Source organism: Pipistrellus hanaki (assembly GCF_964339955.1).
Source record: "Pipistrellus hanaki genome assembly, chromosome: 18".
NCBI classification, from domain to species: domain Eukaryota; kingdom Metazoa; phylum Chordata; class Mammalia; order Chiroptera; family Vespertilionidae; genus Pipistrellus; species Pipistrellus hanaki.
This window is the reverse complement of record NC_140520.1, coordinates 7,694,984-7,714,338: the sequence shown is the minus strand read 5'-3', so window position 1 is coordinate 7,714,338 and position 19,355 is coordinate 7,694,984. Positions and strand designations below refer to the sequence as shown.

Below are 19,355 nucleotides of genomic sequence, written 5' to 3'. Positions count from 1 at the left end.
AGACTCTAGGTGGGATCTGGATGGGGGCTGGTCACCAAAACAAGCCATGATTAGAACCTGGGAATGTCCAGCCCCAGCCTCTATCCTCCAGAGAGGGGGGAGTGCTGGAAATGGTTACTCATTGATCATGCCCACCTGAGGAGGCCTCCCTACAATCCCGATGGCATGAGGGTTAGTTAGAGAGCTTCCGAGTTGGGAACACATCCACCTCGGGAAGGTGACACAGCCAGATCCCACGGGGTCAGAAGCTCCTGCACACCGGACCCTCCCAGACCTCACTATGTCTCTCTTCCTCTGGATGCTCACCTGTAACCTTTATCAGATCCTTCAATGAGCTGGTTGCCCCGAGGAGGGATCATGGGAGCCTCCGATCTGTAGCCAAGTTGGACAGAAGTAGTGGGGACCTGGTGACCTTCTACTTGCAATTGGGTGTGAAGTTGGGGTCGGGGGGCAGTCTTGTGGGACTGAGTCCTTAACCTGTGGGCTCTGACCCTACCTCCAGGTCAGAACTGAGTAAAGCTGCAGGACGCCCAGCTGGTGTCCCAGAGAATCGGCCCGCAGACTGAAGGGTTCCAGATTCGTTTCTGGTCAAGGGCATGTGCCTTGATTGCGGGCACATCCCCAGTAGGGGGTGTGCAGGAGGCAGCTGATCGATGTTTCTCTCTCATCATTTCTAACTCTCTTCCCCTCTCCCTTCCTCTCTGTAAAATCAATTATATATATATATATATATATATATATATATATATATATATATATATATTCTTTTTTAATGTCCCGATCAGGACTCTTCTGCTCGGGGGAGGAAACCGAAGGAGAGGTGGGAGGATCGGAGCAGTTGTTCGGAGGCAGGCTGCTTTTCAGCTCCCGGTTCACAGGAGGTTGCTGGTGACTGCGTGTCTGGGCAGCTCTCAGCACCCAGCTCGGAGAACCTGGCCTCCATGGCAAAGGTCCCAGGGAGTCAGGCTCAGTCTCCCTCCACAGAACATTCCAGAGGCACAGAGGAGCTGGTTTACACATGGTATAACCGGGGCCATACACAGGCCGCTGAGGTCCGGAGCCGCCTCCTCACCACACGGTCTCGGGCCCTGTGGTCCCCATCCTTCCTCCGTCTCCAAGTGAAAAGGTTGCAAGATGTCAATTCCTTTTCCCTCGACTCCTCACTCCTCCCAGAGGCCCTTCTCAGCCTCAGTGGCAAGCCCCTGCTCCTTTGGGTGCTGATACAACTAAACTTTAGGAAATACACACCGGAGGCAGTTTTTTTGTTGTTTTTTGACTAGGAAGCTCTTAGTGCTGATCCCAGTCTCCCGAGTGTCTCCAGAGCTTCATTATCTCCAACTGGAATCTCTGCTTATCCCACCAAGCCCTGAGGCCCAGGTCGAGAGCGGGCCCCTTCCGGTAGGACAGCTACTCCCTCCCGGCTCCCTCCAGCCCGACAAGTCTTCTTGGCACCATAGGCCACCCCACCCTGCTTCCACCCTCTTCATGTTCTGAAAACAAGCACGGCCTAGATATGGCCACGCCAAGCCAGGCTACCAGAGGAGACAAACCCAGGTGTGGATGAGTTTCTAGTACTTTCTGAAACCTGGGGTATGAATTACCTGGGAAGCAGAAAGAGGAAAAGAGGTTATCAGAGAAACTTCATTCTTTCCATGGAAGGAGAGAGGGGGCTAGAAAGGAAAGGGCCAGGGAGGAAGAGGGTTGCATCTCTAGTTTCTTTGGTCCAGAGGTTCATGTAGATTCAGCTAAGTCCCTGTTGGGCCCTGCAGTCAACTACTTTCTTGGCAGGAAAAAAAAAAAGACCATTGGGCTCATTGGACGGTGCTGAGAGAGCCAAAAACAAAGCCCTCACCTAGCAGCAGCCAGACTGCCTTTCACTTCGCAGACCTGGTTACTCAGCTGCCTCCAGGGCGGAGTGCTAAATGCCTGTCACGGGATCTCCGCCTCAGACCAGTTCTTTTCCAATTAAAGGCGCCCTGGCCTGGCATCCCACAAGGCCACCACCCCAGGCAGGGTCACAGGTAACGTTGACCTTACAAGAGGACTCAGGCCATGACTGGAGCTGCTTAACGGGGACCTTTGAGCTCCTCTGAATGCCACAAAGCCCTCGGACCACAGGGCGTGGGTGTCTGGGCCACAGCTCCCAGAAGTGGTCAACAAGGTGCCCATCTTCCAGAGGCACTGAGAGCGCGGGTCTCATCCTTGAAAGTGAAATCAGGCCAGGAGCTCAGAGACATATTAACATAATCTATTACATTCACCACACAAAGGAGATGGCACAGGAGAAAGATAAGAACTGGAAAGGCCATGGAAATCAACCAGTCTGAACCCCTGGTTTGTTTTATTTATTTATTTTAAAATACGTTTTTATTGTTGTTGTTTTTTAGAGAGAGAGGAAAGGAGAAGGAGGGATGATAGAAATATTGATGATTCAGAAGCACTGATTGGCTGCCTCCTGCACTGGGGATTGAGCCCATCACGCGGGCATATGCCCTGACCGGGAATCAAACCGGCAACCTCTCGGTGCATGGGATGACACTCAATCCACTGAGCCAGGGCTCAACCCTTGGTTTTACAAATGAGGAGACTGCACGAAGAAACCACAACGCCAATATAGGCAAAGCCAGAACGACACACAGCAGCACCCAGACTTAGGCTTCTGGCCTTGAACCACATAGAACCTAAAGACTTCATCTACGTTTTTTTGTTTTTCTGTGCCCTGTGGTACCACAGAGGCTTTTCTCCCTCTTGATGCCACAGGAGGAGCCCTAAACAAAACACTAGAATGTCAGGGTCGTTCCGAGCCAGGAGGACAACAGACCCACATGAAGCATAGGGAGAGGGGATCCGGGAAGAATTCAATTCCTCCCCCAAGAGTCCTGATTACCCTTTCCCCGCAAACACACACCCAGACCTGAGGTCTCAGGGCGAACATACTCGCCTTCCTGAGGTACCGATCAGGCGTGGAGAGGGAAGGAGGAAAAAGCCGGTAGAGGAAAGAGAAGGATTTATAGCAATGTCTTTCTGAAGTGAAGTCCAGTGTTAGGCCAATCCAAGCATCGCAAGAGAAGGTTGTAGAACTCAGTCACTGAACCAGTTGTGAGATATAAGCAAAAACACCAATAACTTAGCAAAATAAATACAAGAGTCTCGCTGAGATGGATGTAACCCAGTGGAAACAGACTTTAAGCTCTGACTCAGTCCAGGTGACTGAGATGGACCCTGTAGCATATCTTCGGGGAATCCCTAAGACATTCTGGGAGTCTTCAAGGCAGAGAAGTCACACGTCACTGTCTGTGTGGCCCTACACAATCCTTCTGCTCAAAGCTACACCCCGAGGGCACATCCCCTGCTCCCCAGAAAGACAGGCTGGCCAGTCGGAGCGGAAGGAGACCCGGGTCAGCATGAGCGGGGGGGGTGGAACCGGTAGAAAAACAGTTTGTTGCTAAGACCTGCGCTGTGTTTTGTGAGGAACCTGGTTCCCCTGGGGACACTCTCCAACATCTGCGTGTCCATCTTCCAGAGCCGAGGCAAATCTCGTCATCGCTTCACTTCTCCCGACTGGCCGAGGGCCCGGGGCAGCGGAACGCCAGCCTACAACAGGAGGGAGGCTCTGCCTAGAGAGAAACAGTAACTACGGGGATAGGGTCCCGCCCTGGCTCCTGCCAGCAGGATCCGGTCCGCCCAGGGCTGCAGTGTCCAGAGGAGTCGCTCATCCTCCATCCACCAGGAGCTCAGAAATGGGGGCCCCAGCCCCGAGCCCTGCGGGCAGCCAGGGAACGGTCAGGAAGGTCAAAGTCAGGGTCTCCGCAGGCGAGAGGCGGCTGTAACAGCATCCTCCTCCTCCGCGGCTCATGTTTCCACCACGCGGATGAGAGGCATGGGCTTGGGGCCGGGGGGCTTGGCTATCCTGACGCTGAAAAGGAGATGGGAAGGAAGCACTGAGTCCAGTGTCCACCCCTCCCAGAGCTGCCCTCCCACCTTCATCTCTGGAATTCTACTCTTCAGCGCCAGCTGAGCCCTTGGGTTCCAAATGCTTTGAAACGGTCACAACTAAGGGAAGACTTGGGGGGAGGGAGGGTCCTTTGGTCTGATGAAGAGAGAGGGGGCAGCTAAACAACCGAGAAGTGCGGATAGCTGTGATTCTTGATTCCCCGCCCCCCCCCCCAAAGTCTAGGACTTTTTTGCATATCCTTTGAGGGGAAAAAAAGGCCCTCTCCCTAGAAACATGCACACATTACACATATGCATGGTTGCATATGACTTCAGAGGGTTCAGACCCCTCCCTTAGCTGTCCGTCGGCCTCCCGGGGGTCTTGGTAAGTCTATTCTAACCTGGTCAGAAAGTGGTGCAGGTGGTGGAAAGTGGGCCTGATTAGAGACTGAGAGGACACACTGGGATGGGAAAGAGCCCTGACCTTGCCTTTGCAGTGCAGGTTTGTCACAGCTCTGTCCCTCTTTCCTTCACTTCCTCCCTGGGCCCCACACCGCGACGCCCACTCACCCGCCCAGGTTCTCGGTCTTGGCCCAGGTCTGGGTGCTGAAGTTGGCGTGGTTGACCTGCTTCTCGATCAGGTGTTCCATCCGGTCGTGCATCTCTAAATTCTGTGCCACAAGTGACGAGGTTAGAATTTGCCAGCTTCTGGATGGTCTTTCACCATGTGACCCGCTCATCCTGGTCTCTCCACCCCTGTGTCGGTGTTGCTGTCACCCCCACCCCTGCCTTGGTGCCACCACCAGGGTGACCCAATCCAGATCGCTCTCGTCCTCCAGGGATGATTCCAGCCCCCTTCCCTGAGGAGTGTCCTCTCAACAGCTCCCTGCCACACTGACCATTTCCTGGATCTCCTCCCTGTACATTTCCTGTACATAATTTCCTGGAGTCAGTTGAGATCTCTATGCGCCCTTGTTGATATGTTATTCCATAAAGTATCCTTAGGTCTTTTTTAAAAAATGTATTCTAGCCTAACCGGTTTGGCTCAGTGGATAGAGAGTTGGCCTGGGGACTCAAGGGTCCCAGGTTCGATTCAGGTCAAGGGCATGTACCTTGGTTGCAGATACATCCCCAGTGGGGGTTGTGCAGGAGGCAGCTGATCAATGTTTCTCTCTCCAATCAATGTTTCTAACTCTCTCTCCCTCTCCCTTCCTCTCTGTAAAAAAAAAATCAATATAAAAAAGTAAAAATAAAAAAATAAATTAAAAAATGTATTCTATCTCTAACTCTAGACTGCAAACTCTCTGAAGATCAACAGCCCTGTCTCCCTTGTCTTTTTGTCTCCCTGCCACAAGGGAACTTCACCCCGTGGCTGCAAAGCAACCTTCAGGTAATTGATGGACAGGAAAGGCTCTGGGTAAGGCGGAAGTCAGACCAGGGAGCACTCCTTAGCTGATCGAGCCCATCACCTTGGCCATGAGAGACTCCTCCCTAGATGCCTCCTCCTGCAAAGCCCAGCTCTGCTGTCAGCTCCGCTGCTGAGCCCACAGGCAGAATGCAGGGCTTGTCGCCTGCTGCCAGGACAGCTCTTCAGAGTGGGGACAGGTCTTACCGCTGATTCCTGGTAGGTTCTCTGAGATTGCTTTCTGAGCTGAACCTGCCGTCCCAGATACTCACCTCCGAGTGGCAGCTAGATGAGACCCCTGCTCCCCAGCACCTCTCCCTCCCGGGGGGCCGCCCAGCGCACGCACCTCTGCTTCCAGGTAGGCTATTTTCTCCTTGAGCTCCTGGATGCTGGCGTCCTTGGACTGGACCACAGCTTTGGAATTCTGGAGCTGCAAACATGTGGGAGACACTGGAGCTCATTTCAGAATGACTCCTTCCACACTCACCGAACCTCACCCCGCCGCCAGGGGAGGAGTCTATGGCATTCGTGTGACTTGCTTGGTTTTTCTGTAAGAGCCTCATTTCAGTCAATATTACACTCTAGATTACCCCAGGTGTAGGGGCAGGGGGAGTGACGGGAACACCACCCTGACAACCACAAAGAATGGATGATTCCAAAGCCGTTCCATTTGCCTTTGGGAAATACAGCTTCTTTGCTCATTTAAAAAATCTGTATTGAGGGCTTACTACGTGGTGAGCTCCCTTGTAGACAACGGGGGGAACACGGCAGAAAGAGCCTCATGGAGCCGATGTGCAGCAAACATGCCCGGCCACACAGGGCTCTTAAGTTCGCAAAAACAACCCTGCAGATCGGCATATGCTGAGTGTGCCACCCTCCTGCTCAGGTGGGGGAGGCGGGGAGTCTGCCAAGAGGCACAGGTTTGATACTCTGCACATACATAAGCGAGTTTATTGTGACTTGGGAGCATAAATGTGTTCTATGGAATACTTATAAATCTAAGCCACGCTCCCCAGGAGAATGAATGAATGAATAATGAATACATACATACATACATAAATACATAAAAGCGTAGGCTTGACAAGCAGGCAGGGCTAGACTCCATGCAGTGACTTCCAGAGGGAGTAACCCACGGCAGGAGGTCCCACCCTGCTCACCTGCTCTATCATTTGCCGAACTTTCCGCTGCTGGCTCTTGAGCATGTCATCCAAGTGGTGGATCTTCTCCCGCAACCCGGCCACCTCCTTCTCCAGGTTAGCAGCCCTGGGGACGGAGAGCGGGAGGCTGAGGCAGGGCGGAAAGACGCTCCGTCCACCCAGCCCCAGGAGGACCCCTGGGCTCAGCGTTTCCATCTGGTGTGATTCCCTCTGCCCGACTCCGCAGGGGTCTGCCCTGAGGAGTGGGTGGGGGAACGTCACATGGGCAGCATCCCTAGAGATCATGTAGCCCAAAGGAGGAAACTGAGGCTCAGGAAGGTGAGAAGTGGCAAGTCATTCTGGATAGTTCTAGAGGGCAAAACCAGTACCAGCAGATTTTTCAAACATTCTAAGTTTCCACCCTCAGCTCTTCAGTTCCCACCCTCTCCGTAGCCTTTCATGGTTGTGCCAAAGGAGAGAAATTGCCCCCAGCAGACTGAGGTGTCCAAGAAGGCAAGGATCGTGTTTCTTAAACCCTGGAATTCCTCAGGAGGCCCTTCCGGTCATGTCTGTTGAACTTAAAAAGGGTCCAACTCATAAAGATCAGACCCAATATGCTGAGGCTAAGCTTGATTTACTGTTGAAGATCTTACTCAATTGCCAACAGCATAAAGAACTTCCAAGTTCCTGAAAGTCCAGAATGGCCCGATATTTGCTCTGTAGGTTTCCCTGGTCTGAAACCTCCAACCACCTCTGATCAGAGGGAACAGGCAAACCCCTCTAACCTCAGAGTGGAAAGGACTCAGAAACCCCCAGTCAGTTGTTGTTCTGGGGGAAGGAAACTGGTGTAAAAACCCCCCATCTGCATCCAGAGAAACAAGCCTGTGGGAGAATGTGCTGCAACGGCAGATGTGTTTCCAGCTCTTGACCTTGGCTCTCAACATAGAACCCTCTTTTGAGGTTATCGTTCCATGGAAAAAGAACTCCCTGGAGACGGCAGCTTCCCACACAGCAGCTCCTGGGCGGGCCCACCTGAGCTGGCACCCGGTGAGTCAGAGCTGGAAGATCTGACATCAGCACCAGCCTGGGAGCTCCAGGCAGCAGGGCCCACCCTCCCCTCCCCTCCCCTCCCCTCCCGCACCCAGCTTACGGGGAACAGAGCGCTTACCTTTCCTGTTCTGCTAGGCAGTCAGCATTCTTGCTCCGAAGCTCCTCCAGAGCCGCTTCCCCTTCCCTGACCCTCTCCAGCGAGGCCTGGTGCTCCTGCAGGGGCCGGAGGGAGGAAGTCCGGGATGAGGAGGTGGCAGCAGAGTCTGCGTTTTGGGTGAGATGGCCACGAGGGCTGGGGCTCAGCCCCTACGGCCGCTGGGACGGTGCCAAAGAGCAGCAGGCCAAGCTGGTTGGGTGGGGAACCCTCTATGGCCAAGGAGAACCCTTCCCTCAGCACAGAAACTCCTGGCCTTGCCTGGCTGCCGGGAGGGAGAGCCTGGCCCTCACCCTCCAGGCCCACCGGCCGGCGGTGGCTGCCAGTCCCTCAGAAACCAGGCCGCCTGGCTCCTTACGAACAGGCTGCAAAAGCCCATAAGGCAGCAGAGCAAGAACCCAGCTGCATGGAAATGGGCTCAGCGCTAGCCAGCTGAGGTCAGAGGAGAGAAAGGCCTTTCCCCCTCCAACACTAATGGACGCTCCGCCAGGCTCCCGGTTACCGTCTCCATCCCGAGCAGGCGCCTCTGCAGCTCCCGGATTTCCACCTCTTTCTGCTCCGCTCTGTCCTCCGCTCTCCGAAGGGCCACGTGACTCTGCTCGGCTTCTCTCTGGTATCGGCTGAGGGTGATCTAAGATAGAGTGGGGATGCATGAAGTGTGTGTGATGGGGTGGAGTGGGGGGGGGGGGGGGAGGCGGCGGCAAACGTGGACAAAAGCCTTAGAAAAGGACCTAGGAACCTGGGTGTGGTGACAAGAGAAGGGGGCAACTCTGATGAGCACATGGTCACTGTTCTAGGACCATTTGGGAGACGAGCAGATTAACTCCAGGGTTCACTGGCACGTCGTGGGTCAAGGTCTTTAGAGTAACACCCGGCGGTGAGCACCACTTTCCAAAGGCTAGCTTCTTCAGCCTCCCCCACGTCCTCCACGGCCCCCCAAAGTCACCCAACACGGACTCCCCCACTAATGCAAACACAGAGAACCCCGGGGAACATTTCCCCACACCCCCCCTTCCGTTCCCCAACTTGTCCTCAGCCTCGCCTCAAGCCACACTGCCGCCTACATACGAAGACTGAAGGCTACTCAGCACCGGAAGAATCTGGTTTTTTATCTAAGATGATAAAGTAATTTGGAAAGAATCAAGCACAGTTTTAGAGTGAAAAGTAAAGTAGGGCCCTAGCTTGTTTGGCTCAGTGGATAGAGCGTCAGCCTGCAGACTGAAGGGTCCTGAGTTCGATTCCGGTCAAGGGCATGTGGGGGGTGTGCAGGAGGCAGCTGATCGATGTTTCTCCCTCATTGATGCTTCTAACTCTCTATCCTTCTCCCTTTCTCTATGTGAAAAATCAATAAAACATATTTTTTTAAAAAAGAAGAAGAGAAAAGTAAAGTTGGTCCTTGCTTCCTTTCCTCCCACATGGGTTTTGCCAACCCCCAGTTAGCCTTCGGGCTCAGCTCAGACACCCCTGCGTCCAAGGAGCCTCCAAGCCTGGAGACACCACAGAGGACACACAGCCCTTCCCTCTTAGAGCACGAAGCAGATTTTGCCAGTCGCTCATATATACCCCCCAGGAGGCCAACAGCTTTATGATGGCAGAGATGGAGACCATTTCATTTCCAGAGCTCAGAGTGGCATCCACCACAGTCACAGCTCGATCAATTCACAAATGGAACCGATGCTCCTCTAGCCCAACCCTCTCCTTTCCCAACTAAAGGTCAAATGACTTAGTAGAGGTTACGCAGCCGGAACCCTGTTACTGCATCACCCATTTAATGCTCCCAGTTACTCCACACTGACCCCCCAATCAGGTACGAAGAGAACCTCGGTAATCTCGGGAAAGCCTAACCAGCCCTGGGAAAATAGAACACCAGAAGCCAGTTTGTCCAGCTCCTCCCCAAGCCAGAGCCAGGGAGGAGAAGGCAGAACCAGGGAGGAGAAGAAGGAGTCCAGGAGGATGGGTGACAGGACGTGTCCACGCTGCACACCAGCCCTGTCCAGAGCAGACTCACTGCGAATCCCTCCTGACAGCAAGCAGTGAGGAGAACGAGAAGCCAGGCTTAATGGCAGGTTGTTTTCATGGCCATGGACAACCTTTTCCTGCCTACAGAAGAGTAGACCACAGAGTCCAGTTCGTTAACGGAGACTGAGAACATCCGACATTTGCTGGGAGCAGGCCAGCCCCGTGGGCAGGAACCTGCAGCAAGGCCTCTCGTTTCTGTCCATAAACACTGTACCAGGCTGGTGTGTGCTCCAAGCATGGCACTCATAGGCAAGGGACTAACCCTCCTACCCCCTGCAGGACCACAAAGGAGAAGGAGAACCATACTGCCCTGCTACCTCTTCCTGTAACTCCATCAGCTCTACCAACCTACCCCCGCAAGAGGACCAACCCAAGGGGTACCTGCTGTTCGCAGGTGGGTGCTATGTACCATGGGGTTCAAGGACAGCCCCTCCCAAGAAGCCATGGGCATGCAGCTATAGCTGCCAGGGGCCTTCTAGCCTCGGGCTCTTACTCAGGACATGCCTCAAGCTTTGAAACCCGGGGCGAACAGAGCCCTCTCTGCGTGGCCCACAAAGTACTTCCCAGAGCCTCTCCATGCAGAAGTCTCTCTCCAAAATGCACAGCCTGGTCAGTACGGCAGCCTCAACCTCCCCCTCCTCCTGTTCTCCAAGGAAATAGGAAGCCAAACTGATACAGCACCAACCGCATCATCCAAACTGTGGAATCTGAATACAGGTGGCCAGCCGCACAGCGACTCTGTTCTGAGACCAAGTAATCTCAGCACCATCCCAAGTCCAAACTATTTAGGAGGGGAGCTTGTTTGTTAAACGGATCACTAAGGAAAATGCAGGGTACCTTAGATGTCTAAACTCTTCAGAGTGATCCATATATTTACATGTATTATGAGACTCAAGCCACACGTCAAATATATTTCACGGCCACTTTTTCCCAAAGTTGAAACTGATGCTTAGGGAGGTCCATCCCTTGCTCAAATAACCCATCAGCCACTGTAGAGGCAGCCAGTGGTTCTCAGTGCCCGGCTTCCTCACCCTCGACCCCCCCCTCCCCCCCCCAAACACTCAGGCTCAGGAAAGAGAACAGTTGGGTGGCCTTCCCCTTTCCACCAGCTCTCAGCACGTCTGGGCAGGGCGTAATTCTGTCATTACCTGTTTATGACATAAATACCTCACATGTGAATGAACAACAGCAGGTAACAGATGGCCAATCTCACACGGAGCAGTTAGAAAAACTGTCCAGTGTTTGCCCAGGGTTCCTGAGGTCATACTCAAAGAACTCTGGGAAGGTAAGGAAGAACTCACATGCTTTTCATAGTGGGGGGCTTCCACTTCTATCTATAGACTTGTATTTTTTAAATCTTCTAGGATAACCTAGTATAACTTTTATAACAATAATTGAGATAGTCGTTCATGATGACAAAGCTCCACATGGTAAACCCAAAGTCCCCAACTCCAGGAGCACAGTTCCTTCTATGCCCACCAAGGTTTATCCGCTCTTCTAGTCCACTCGAGGCGCCCATCCTACGCCAGGTGCTGTGCCAGATGCTAGGGATGCAGTGGTAAATGTGGCAGCAACTGTCCTTGCCTACGTGGTGCCGGGAGCCCAGGAACGCTTACCATGGTACTTAGTGAAACAACGTAGAGGAGAGAATCAAGAGCTAACCAACCTTTGAACTCTGGGCTAGTCTTGGACAGCAAAAACCCTAAGCATTCAGGAGAGGGAAAAGCAGACAGAAGTGCCCCAGGCATCCAGGCCTTGCCTTCCCAGTGGAGGGCACCAGCCAGAAAGATAGAATGGAGACAGTCACTGCAGCCCAACCCTTGGGGCACCTTCTCCCCAAATCCCAAATCTCACCTCAAAAGCCACACGGTCTGCCTGGTGCCGCTGCTCTGCCTCCTGCATCTTGGCCAGCAAGTCCCGCACGGTCTTCCTCAAGCCCTCGGCATCTTCATTCATATACGTGTCCACCTGTAGCCAGAGCAGGGAAGGGAAGGTAAAGCCACTTTGCTTGTGACTCAGTAAGAGAAGGTCACCAACATGCTTGTTTGGGCCATCTTGTCCAGACCACCTTCACAGAGGCATCCTTATCACAAAAGGAGTGAGTTAGTCTCAGGCAGCCAGGAGTTCTGATCATTCAACTGAAAACACTCTCTTCATACCCTAACGAACTCAGCTAGCCTCCTATCATCTGAATAATTTAGGACAGAGTCATTTTCATACATATATGTATCAACTGACTGACAGGTATGTCTTCATGTGTGTGTGTCGTTTCCCTGAGAGCAGGGACATTGTATCCTTTGGACAACAGTTCCCCTAGGGCAGGGACTGGGCCACACCCATCACAGGGGAGAGTCCTAAGGCTCACCTTTCACTGCCCAGGGACCTGAATCTGTAGGAAAAGGTGTCATTGATGTTACTGAGTCCCCTGCAGACACACCCAATCATGAGTTGGTGTTCGGGCTGAGCCGCCCTGCAGGGTCTCGCCCCCGCCTCTGCAGCACAAGTAGCAGACACCCCAGTGGCCAGCTCCCTGGGGAGTCTGACAGACAAACCCCTCCGTCTTGCAGTGGGGAGCAGTAACACCTTCAAGCCAAAGCACAGCTGGGAGGAGGGGGGACAGGGTCCTGGTCCCTGCATTAGTACTCAGTGCCGTGGGCCTTCATTGCTCTAGCGGTGAATCAGCCAGAAGACTCTGTACCTCGCCCTGCCTTACAGGCTGCCTCAAAAACAAGATACTATCTGGCAGGGCTTGGAGCTTATGAGAAGAAAGAGGCTGAACAGATAAGGTCATGTGTCATTATAACGTGTTGCCAATGGCATATTTACCAACTATGGTGATTCAGGTGGAGAGAGAAATCTAAGCTGCACCTCTGAGGTGAGTGCTGGAATCAACATTCCAAGTCAAGCCTTCCATAAGTTATGCAGGCAGTTCCCCATATCTGGGCCTACGCTGCTGGGCAGGTGAGAACAATTTAAACGGCTCTTGGAGCCGAATTATTATGAGTTTAGTTCAAATGGCATCCTCCAGCCCTGGTGGTTTGGGCTCAATGGTTACAGCATCGGACCAAAGGGTCACAGGTTCGATTCCCGGTCCAGGGCACATACCTGGTTGGGGCGTGTGTGGAAGGCAACCAATCAATGTGTCTCACGTTGATGTTTTTTCTCTCTCTCTCTCTCTCTCTCCTCCCTCCTCTCCACACTCTAAAAAATAGGGGGGGGGGGGGGGGGAATCAATGGAAAAAATATCCTCAAGTGAGGATTAAAAAAATAAACAAATAAATGGTGTTCTCAGAAGATTGACATGGAAAATTTCACGAAGAGAAAAGGGGAGTTAGAAACTTTACATGTTGGAGTTGGAAACAACCAACTAGATTTTAACTAAGCAACATAGATAGATCTAAACACATGCTGTTGGATACAAAGGAAAACACAGAAATAAAGCTCAAGTCTATTATGAAAATCGAAAACACATTTACTAGGCATATTTAAATCATATGTTGAATGTATCAGAGTGAGTACAGCCACAGAAGGAAATACTATGCTGTCATTCAAAAGCATAAGGTAGATCTACATGTACTGCTCATAGAAAGAGGGCTATACTAGATATACTCTTCAGTTTTAAAAAATAAAAAAGCAAATAAGGAATAATCATTTACCACAACCCTGTATTTGTAAAAAGAATATGTATGTAATGTACATATATTTATACATATTTGTTACATGCATATATAACAATATATACGCATGCATACATACACAGAATATTTAAATATGATTGCCATATTTTTTAAACACTCTAGAATAGGGGTGTCGAACTCAATCAGAGAAGGGGCCAAAATCTAAAATCCAGCCTAAATCGCGGGCCGAATGGTTTACTGAACAGTCATAAACTGACAATGTCATAAACTGACAGCGGAGTGCAGTGATGACAGCGCGGTGCGGGCCACATTGCAAGGCCTGGCGGGCTGGATTTGGCCCGCGGGCCTTGTGTTTGACACATGTGCTCTAGAACACAGGTACTCACTTTTGGCTAAACATTACAATAACCTGAAGAGTTTTTAAAAGTCCTGATGCCCAGGCCACATCTCAGGCCAATTAAATGACAATCTATAGCAGTGTTTCCCAAACTTTTGACATATATATAACTCTTCTATAATTTTCGTAACGCTGAGTACCGCTCGTACTCATGAGAACGTAGAATTAGGTGCAGCTAAGCACGGTGCAGTGCATATCCCCACCAAACTCCGGTGCAACGCGTACCCCCACCAAACTCTTCCCGTACCCCTGGGGGTATGCATACCACACTTTGGGAAACACTGATCTATAGGAAAGGCATGCAGGCAACCTGTCCTTTCAAGCTCCCAAGGTCATTCCCAATGGGCAGCGAAGGCCAAGCAGCACTGTTCTAGAAGGATCCACCCATTTCAATCTGTTAACAGTGGATACTTCCAAGGAGTGGGATTAGGGAAGAGGAATTTTTGTTTTATATGTTTGAGTTTTTATAGCAATTTAGTTCTACTCATATATGGTGCAGAGTGAGAGAGAAAGCAATAATTAAAGGGGTCAGAGAGGAGGATATGTTTTCCTCGTCACCTACCTCAGGTGGGCTGCTATATAGTGTCTTGGGACTTTGACTAAAACCGTTTGGTCTCTCTAGCACCACCTGTTCAAAAGGGAAAAAAAAAACACAAAAACTGGTAGGTAAAACAGTCCCAAGCAACAAACTTCAAAACATTATTCTTCTAAGATCTCAAATCTTAGATAGACAGACAGTTAGATAGATACCGTGTTTCCCCGAAAATAAGACATCCTCCGAAAATAAGACCTAGCACAACTTTGGGAGAAAAAATTAATATAAGGCACTGTCTTATTTTCGGGGAAACAGGGTAGATAGATAGACAGACAGACAAGGAGATTGAGAAGAGGAAGAGGAGGAAAGAGAAGGGAGAGAAAAGATGAGGAGTGGAGGTGGGGGAGCAGGGAAGAGAAGGGAAGGGGGAAGGGAATGGAATGGAATGGAAGGGAGACCAGTGCTGTGTGGGAAAATGGAAAGGAGAGAAGTGGAGGTGTGTGCTACCTTGAGAGGGAATGCTTTAGCTTGTAGGGAGGATGCAGGAAAGCTCAGTCTAACAACTCTCAACGGACTGGAAAACATGCAGGTCCGTGCCTGGCAGCCCAGGGAGTACAAGCAGCTGCCTGCCTCAAACCACTGCCCTTGCCCCTTAGGGATCTTGACAAGGTTTGACAAATCATAAATCAAAAGGGGAATGGAGCATTAGCTGCCATCCTTTCCAACCCCACACCTGATCCTTCATCATATGACTGCTGGCTGTGCGAACAAGGGGCCTGGACCTCTGGGCCAGTCTCTGAGCACTTATGTTCTTCAGTCACCTGACGGAGGCCCTCTCAGAAACAGACGTGAGCTCAGGCAGCCAAAGTCCTACCTTCACCAAAGCAAAATGCGTTAGGAGGAATCGGCCACGCAGCCAGTGCACGCCCAAGCCAGAGAGGAACTCCGCTGGCACTAGCTGCCAGGTCACAATTCCCCTCAGGACAATGAGGACAGGGGCTGCCGAAGAAAGACTACCCACCAAACCAAACGCAAGGGAAGGAGAGACAGCCTAGAATCTAATGTGTGTGTGTGTGTGTGTGTGTGTGTGTGTGTGTGTGTGAAGTCTGCTTCCTGAGACATTTCTACCCTCCAATTTGAGAAAATCTAAAAAGCAGGATCCCAGGATTATATACCCCAGAAGGCCTCTCCAATCAGTTCCATTGAACACACATTTACCGATGACCTTCTGCACCCCATCCCCTGTGCAGGGTGAGGGGAGTGGAGACAGAGGTCAACCCTAAACCTTGAGGAGCTTCCCCTCAAGGACAGAGGTAGCGACATACACGGATGAGTAACAGACAAGGTTCCAGATGACACAACAGGAGTCACCCGGATTGAGCAAGAGCAACTTATCAGTTTGGATTTATAGGTGACTGTCTGCTTCATCAGACTCTGTACCACGAGAAGATGGATCACAGAATCCTTAGAGGTAAGAGCGTTTGCCAACAAGTGAACAATCATTTTACTGATGTCAGTCCAATTTGGGGGCAGTGTCTTAGGAACAGGGGCACTGGATGCCTTATCAAGGCTGGAGCAGCCAGCATCACCTGCATTTTCTCCTTTCCTGGCAATGGTGTTAGACTGGGCACCCACCGCACATTTGGTAAACAGGACTGCCGGCATAACCACACCTCCTCAGTCGGGACCCAACCACAGACCATTTCCTGTTACCTGTATCTCCTGTTGATGGTGAGACTCGCCTGGATCTCGGTCCAGCTTGCTGCTTATATCCTCCCGGAGCTTCTGCAGACAGCTCCTGGCCTGGGAGGGGAGGACAGCCAAGGAGCTTCAGCCTTGGGATAGAGGAAGAGAGCACCCAACCCACCCACCTTTGTGCCCATCCCCCACTGCACCCCCAGGAGTCAGGCCCTGTGCTCAGCACTGGCTGAGGGAGGAGAGTCTCTTGGTCAAGTGGGGCTACAGCCCAGTGCCTTCTACACAAACAACAAAATTAGCAAAACCCCTGGCCCGGGAGCTAACATTCTGGTTGGGGAGACACACAACACAAAGGCCAAACAAGTGACATGGAGACAGGGTGAGGGTGAGGAGGAGCTGGGAAAGCAAAACTGGCAATTCTAGATAGAATGGCCGGGGGGTAACGCTAGGCACATAGCACTTATTAAGTACTTATTGATTACTAGAAGGATCAGAAGTGACATTTAACGTATGACTGGGCACAGTGGCATTTTATAGAAATATGCAGGGAGCAGAAGGGAGAAAATCAGAACGCACAAAAGAGCCCAAAAGTGTGAGATTTAGAGAAAAGACCATGGTCATCTCCCCGAGAGAAGGGGTGCCCACCTCCTGGATGTACTGGACCTCACTCTTCAGCTGGTTAATATTCTTCTCGTGGACCATCTTGTCTCCAGACCTCCCCTTCAAGTACACCTGAAACAGAGAGAACCACGCTGCTTAGCTAAGAAACCTCAGTTAGCTCAGTGCCACAGGCGGCCTCAGACACTGCTGCTGGGAGGGTAAACGGTTACACCTTGTTGGGTGGCAATTTGGTGATTCAGATCAGAAGACTTACAACTACATTTACTCTTCCGCCTGTCAAATCTACTCCTGGAAATTTGGCCTAATGAAATAAGTTTAGCTCAACTGGCATAATCATTCATATATAAATTCATGGAAAGAGGGCTGTAAAGGGAATTTACACATTTTTCTCTACAGAACATGCTTAAATCCTTTACAATTGAGAAAATGTTTATTACTTGTGTTATATAAGACACACAATTTAGCAACATGTCCAGCAAAATGCTGTCTATAGCTGCAAAAATATAAACAGACAAGTGTCGTAACAATGGAAAATTACATAAATAAATTACGGTATCTTAACAGAATACTATGCAGCCATTAGAATACCAGATATTTATATTTATGGACACGAAGATGGTATAAACTACAATTAAATAGGCAGGGGGGAGGAGGCAAGCAAATATAAAGTATATAATACAATTCTGTTTTGTTGTCTTAATCCTCACCAAAGAATATTTTTTCCATTGACTTTTATAGAGAGAGAGAGAGAGAGAGGGGAAGACAGAAACATATCAATTGGTTGTATCCTGCACACGCCCTGACCAGGGCCGGGGGCGGGGAGAACCCTGCAACCAAGGTACGTGCCCTTGACCACAATCGAACCCGGGATCCTTCAGTCAGCAGACTGATGCTCTACCTACTGAGCCAAACCGGCTAGTCAATTCTATGTTTTCGGGGGGGAAAAACAAACATATGTATATAAAAATGTCTGGGAGGATATACAATAAAGTGTTTGTTAACAATAATTACATTGACAGAATTATAGGGTAGTTTTACTTTCTTTAAGGGCCACGCATAACTTGAACATATTGACATATTTTACAACATGGCTAAACTTTCAGAATATGCCAAGTGGAAGGAGCCGGGCTCAAAAGGCCACCTGTTGTATTATTCCATGAAATGCTTAGAAGAGACAAATCCATCAAGACAGAAAGTAGAGTAGTGACTGCCAGGGGCTGGAAGGAGTGATCTGGTATTAATAGTCATGTTGGTGGCTCAGCTCTGTGAATATATTAAATACCACTGAACACTTTAAAGGAATCAAAGTCCTGGCCAGTGTGGCTCCGTGGGAGCATCGTCCTGTACACGGAAAGATGGCGGGTTCGATTCCTGGTCAGGGCACATACCCCGGTTGCGGGCTAAATTCCCAGTTGGGGCATGTTTGGGAGGCAACTGATCAATGTTTCTCTCTCACATCAATGTTTCTCTCTCTCTCTCTCTCTCTCTCTCTCTCTCAAATAAATTTTTAAAAACTTTTTTAAATAAATAAAAAGAAATCACAAAAATTGTTTTAATTTTTAAAACTAAGTTCCCTCTTATCTCCCATCCTCCCACTTGTGTCCATCCTCCAACCCTAAGCGCGGTCAGTGGACAGACACCAAGGAAGGTCATCCCATCCATCCCCTGTGTCCGGGGCCAGACTGCATCCAAGTCACTACAGACTGACTGGTCTCCTGGTGCTCATTAAGATTTTCCCAAGGAGATGGTCAGGAGCTAGCATCACAGGTCCGGTTCTTCCTAGTCAAACCGGAAGTTCCCTTTGGCAAAGTCAGCCTCTGCTGCCTCTCCCATACAGGAGGGAGAAAGGATAGAAGGAGAGGAAGTGGAGGGTGAACTGAGCTTACCTTAATGATCTCCTCATGTCCATCGTTGGACTCCACCAGTTCTGAGGCCAGAGAGTGACTGGGTGAGTGGCCAGACACCATGGCATAGGTCTTCCTGCCCGCCTGAGAGAGAGAGAGAGAGAGAGAGAGAGAGAGAGAGAGAGAAAGAGAGAGAGAGAAGCTCAGATACTATATGGCAAGCCCAGAACTTCTGCACCTTGACCAATGCAGACAACCTGCTCCTCCGAAGACTTGAAGCATTAATCTGACTTTCCCTCCAAACATCCACTCCAGAACCTCTACCAGAAGCCACACAGCAGCAAGAACACCAGACGGAGAGCATTAGTAGAAACTGCAGGTTAGTTTCCGTTTTAGTGGGGTCTCCCCATCCTCCAAAGCAGCGCATGCTGCAGGCAGCGGGGTGTGCTGGAAAGGAAGTGCTCCCCAGGCAGCAATGGAATGAGGGGTCCGCGGCGAGGGAGGAGCACTGGCTGAGGGGAGGAGGCCTCACCCCACCAGAGACCTCCGTACCTTCTGGGCTATGTGTTCAAGTTCATCTCCTGTCAGTTCACTCTGGAGAGTCAGCCTGAGAATGTCCATGCTGCCCTAATAATGACAATGATAGCAACAACAACCTTTATCTCCGGTCTACGACGGCCCCGTGGGGTGGGCCTTATGATCGCCATTTCACAGGCGAGAAAAGCTGAGGTCTGGAGAGGTGACATCAGCTCGCCCAGGATCAGGCCACCTCAGTGTGGCAGGCTGCCCCTGGGACTTCTGACAGCACCCTGCACCGCTCACAACACATGGCCCCATGCGGCTCCAGAGGGGCCACCCTGGTCCTCAGATTACAGGACGCGCATTGCATGGACTCCCCTTTTCCCCTGGAAAGGGCATCCCTGGA

General features: G+C 50.9%; 1 protein-coding gene across 2 annotated transcripts in view; it reads right to left on the bottom strand.

Moving 5' to 3' along the window:
- Positions 1-2,227: 2,227 nt before the first annotated feature.
- TUFT1 (tuftelin 1) overlaps positions 2,228-19,355 on the bottom strand; it is a 29,954-nt gene continuing 12,826 nt past the window's right edge. Inside the window, exons 2-13 of one of the 2 annotated variants that reach the window (XM_084865429.1) lie at positions 18,983-19,057; positions 18,473-18,574; positions 16,611-16,697; positions 15,981-16,070; positions 14,295-14,360; positions 11,552-11,665; positions 8,181-8,309; positions 7,643-7,737; positions 6,496-6,601; positions 5,685-5,768; positions 4,504-4,604; positions 2,228-3,916 (exon numbers count right to left, since the gene is read on the bottom strand). In XM_084865429.1, coding sequence (XP_084721555.1) covers positions 3,853-3,916; positions 4,504-4,604; positions 5,685-5,768; positions 6,496-6,601; positions 7,643-7,737; positions 8,181-8,309; positions 11,552-11,665; positions 14,295-14,360; positions 15,981-16,070; positions 16,611-16,697; positions 18,473-18,574; positions 18,983-19,057 — 1,113 coding nt within the window. In that variant the 3' untranslated portion in view covers positions 2,228-3,852. The remainder of the gene's footprint in view (positions 3,917-4,503; positions 4,605-5,684; positions 5,769-6,495; positions 6,602-7,642; positions 7,738-8,180; positions 8,310-11,551; positions 11,666-14,294; positions 14,361-15,980; positions 16,071-16,610; positions 16,698-18,472; positions 18,575-18,982; positions 19,058-19,355) is intronic. The other variant, XM_084865430.1, reaches the window with a different exon arrangement.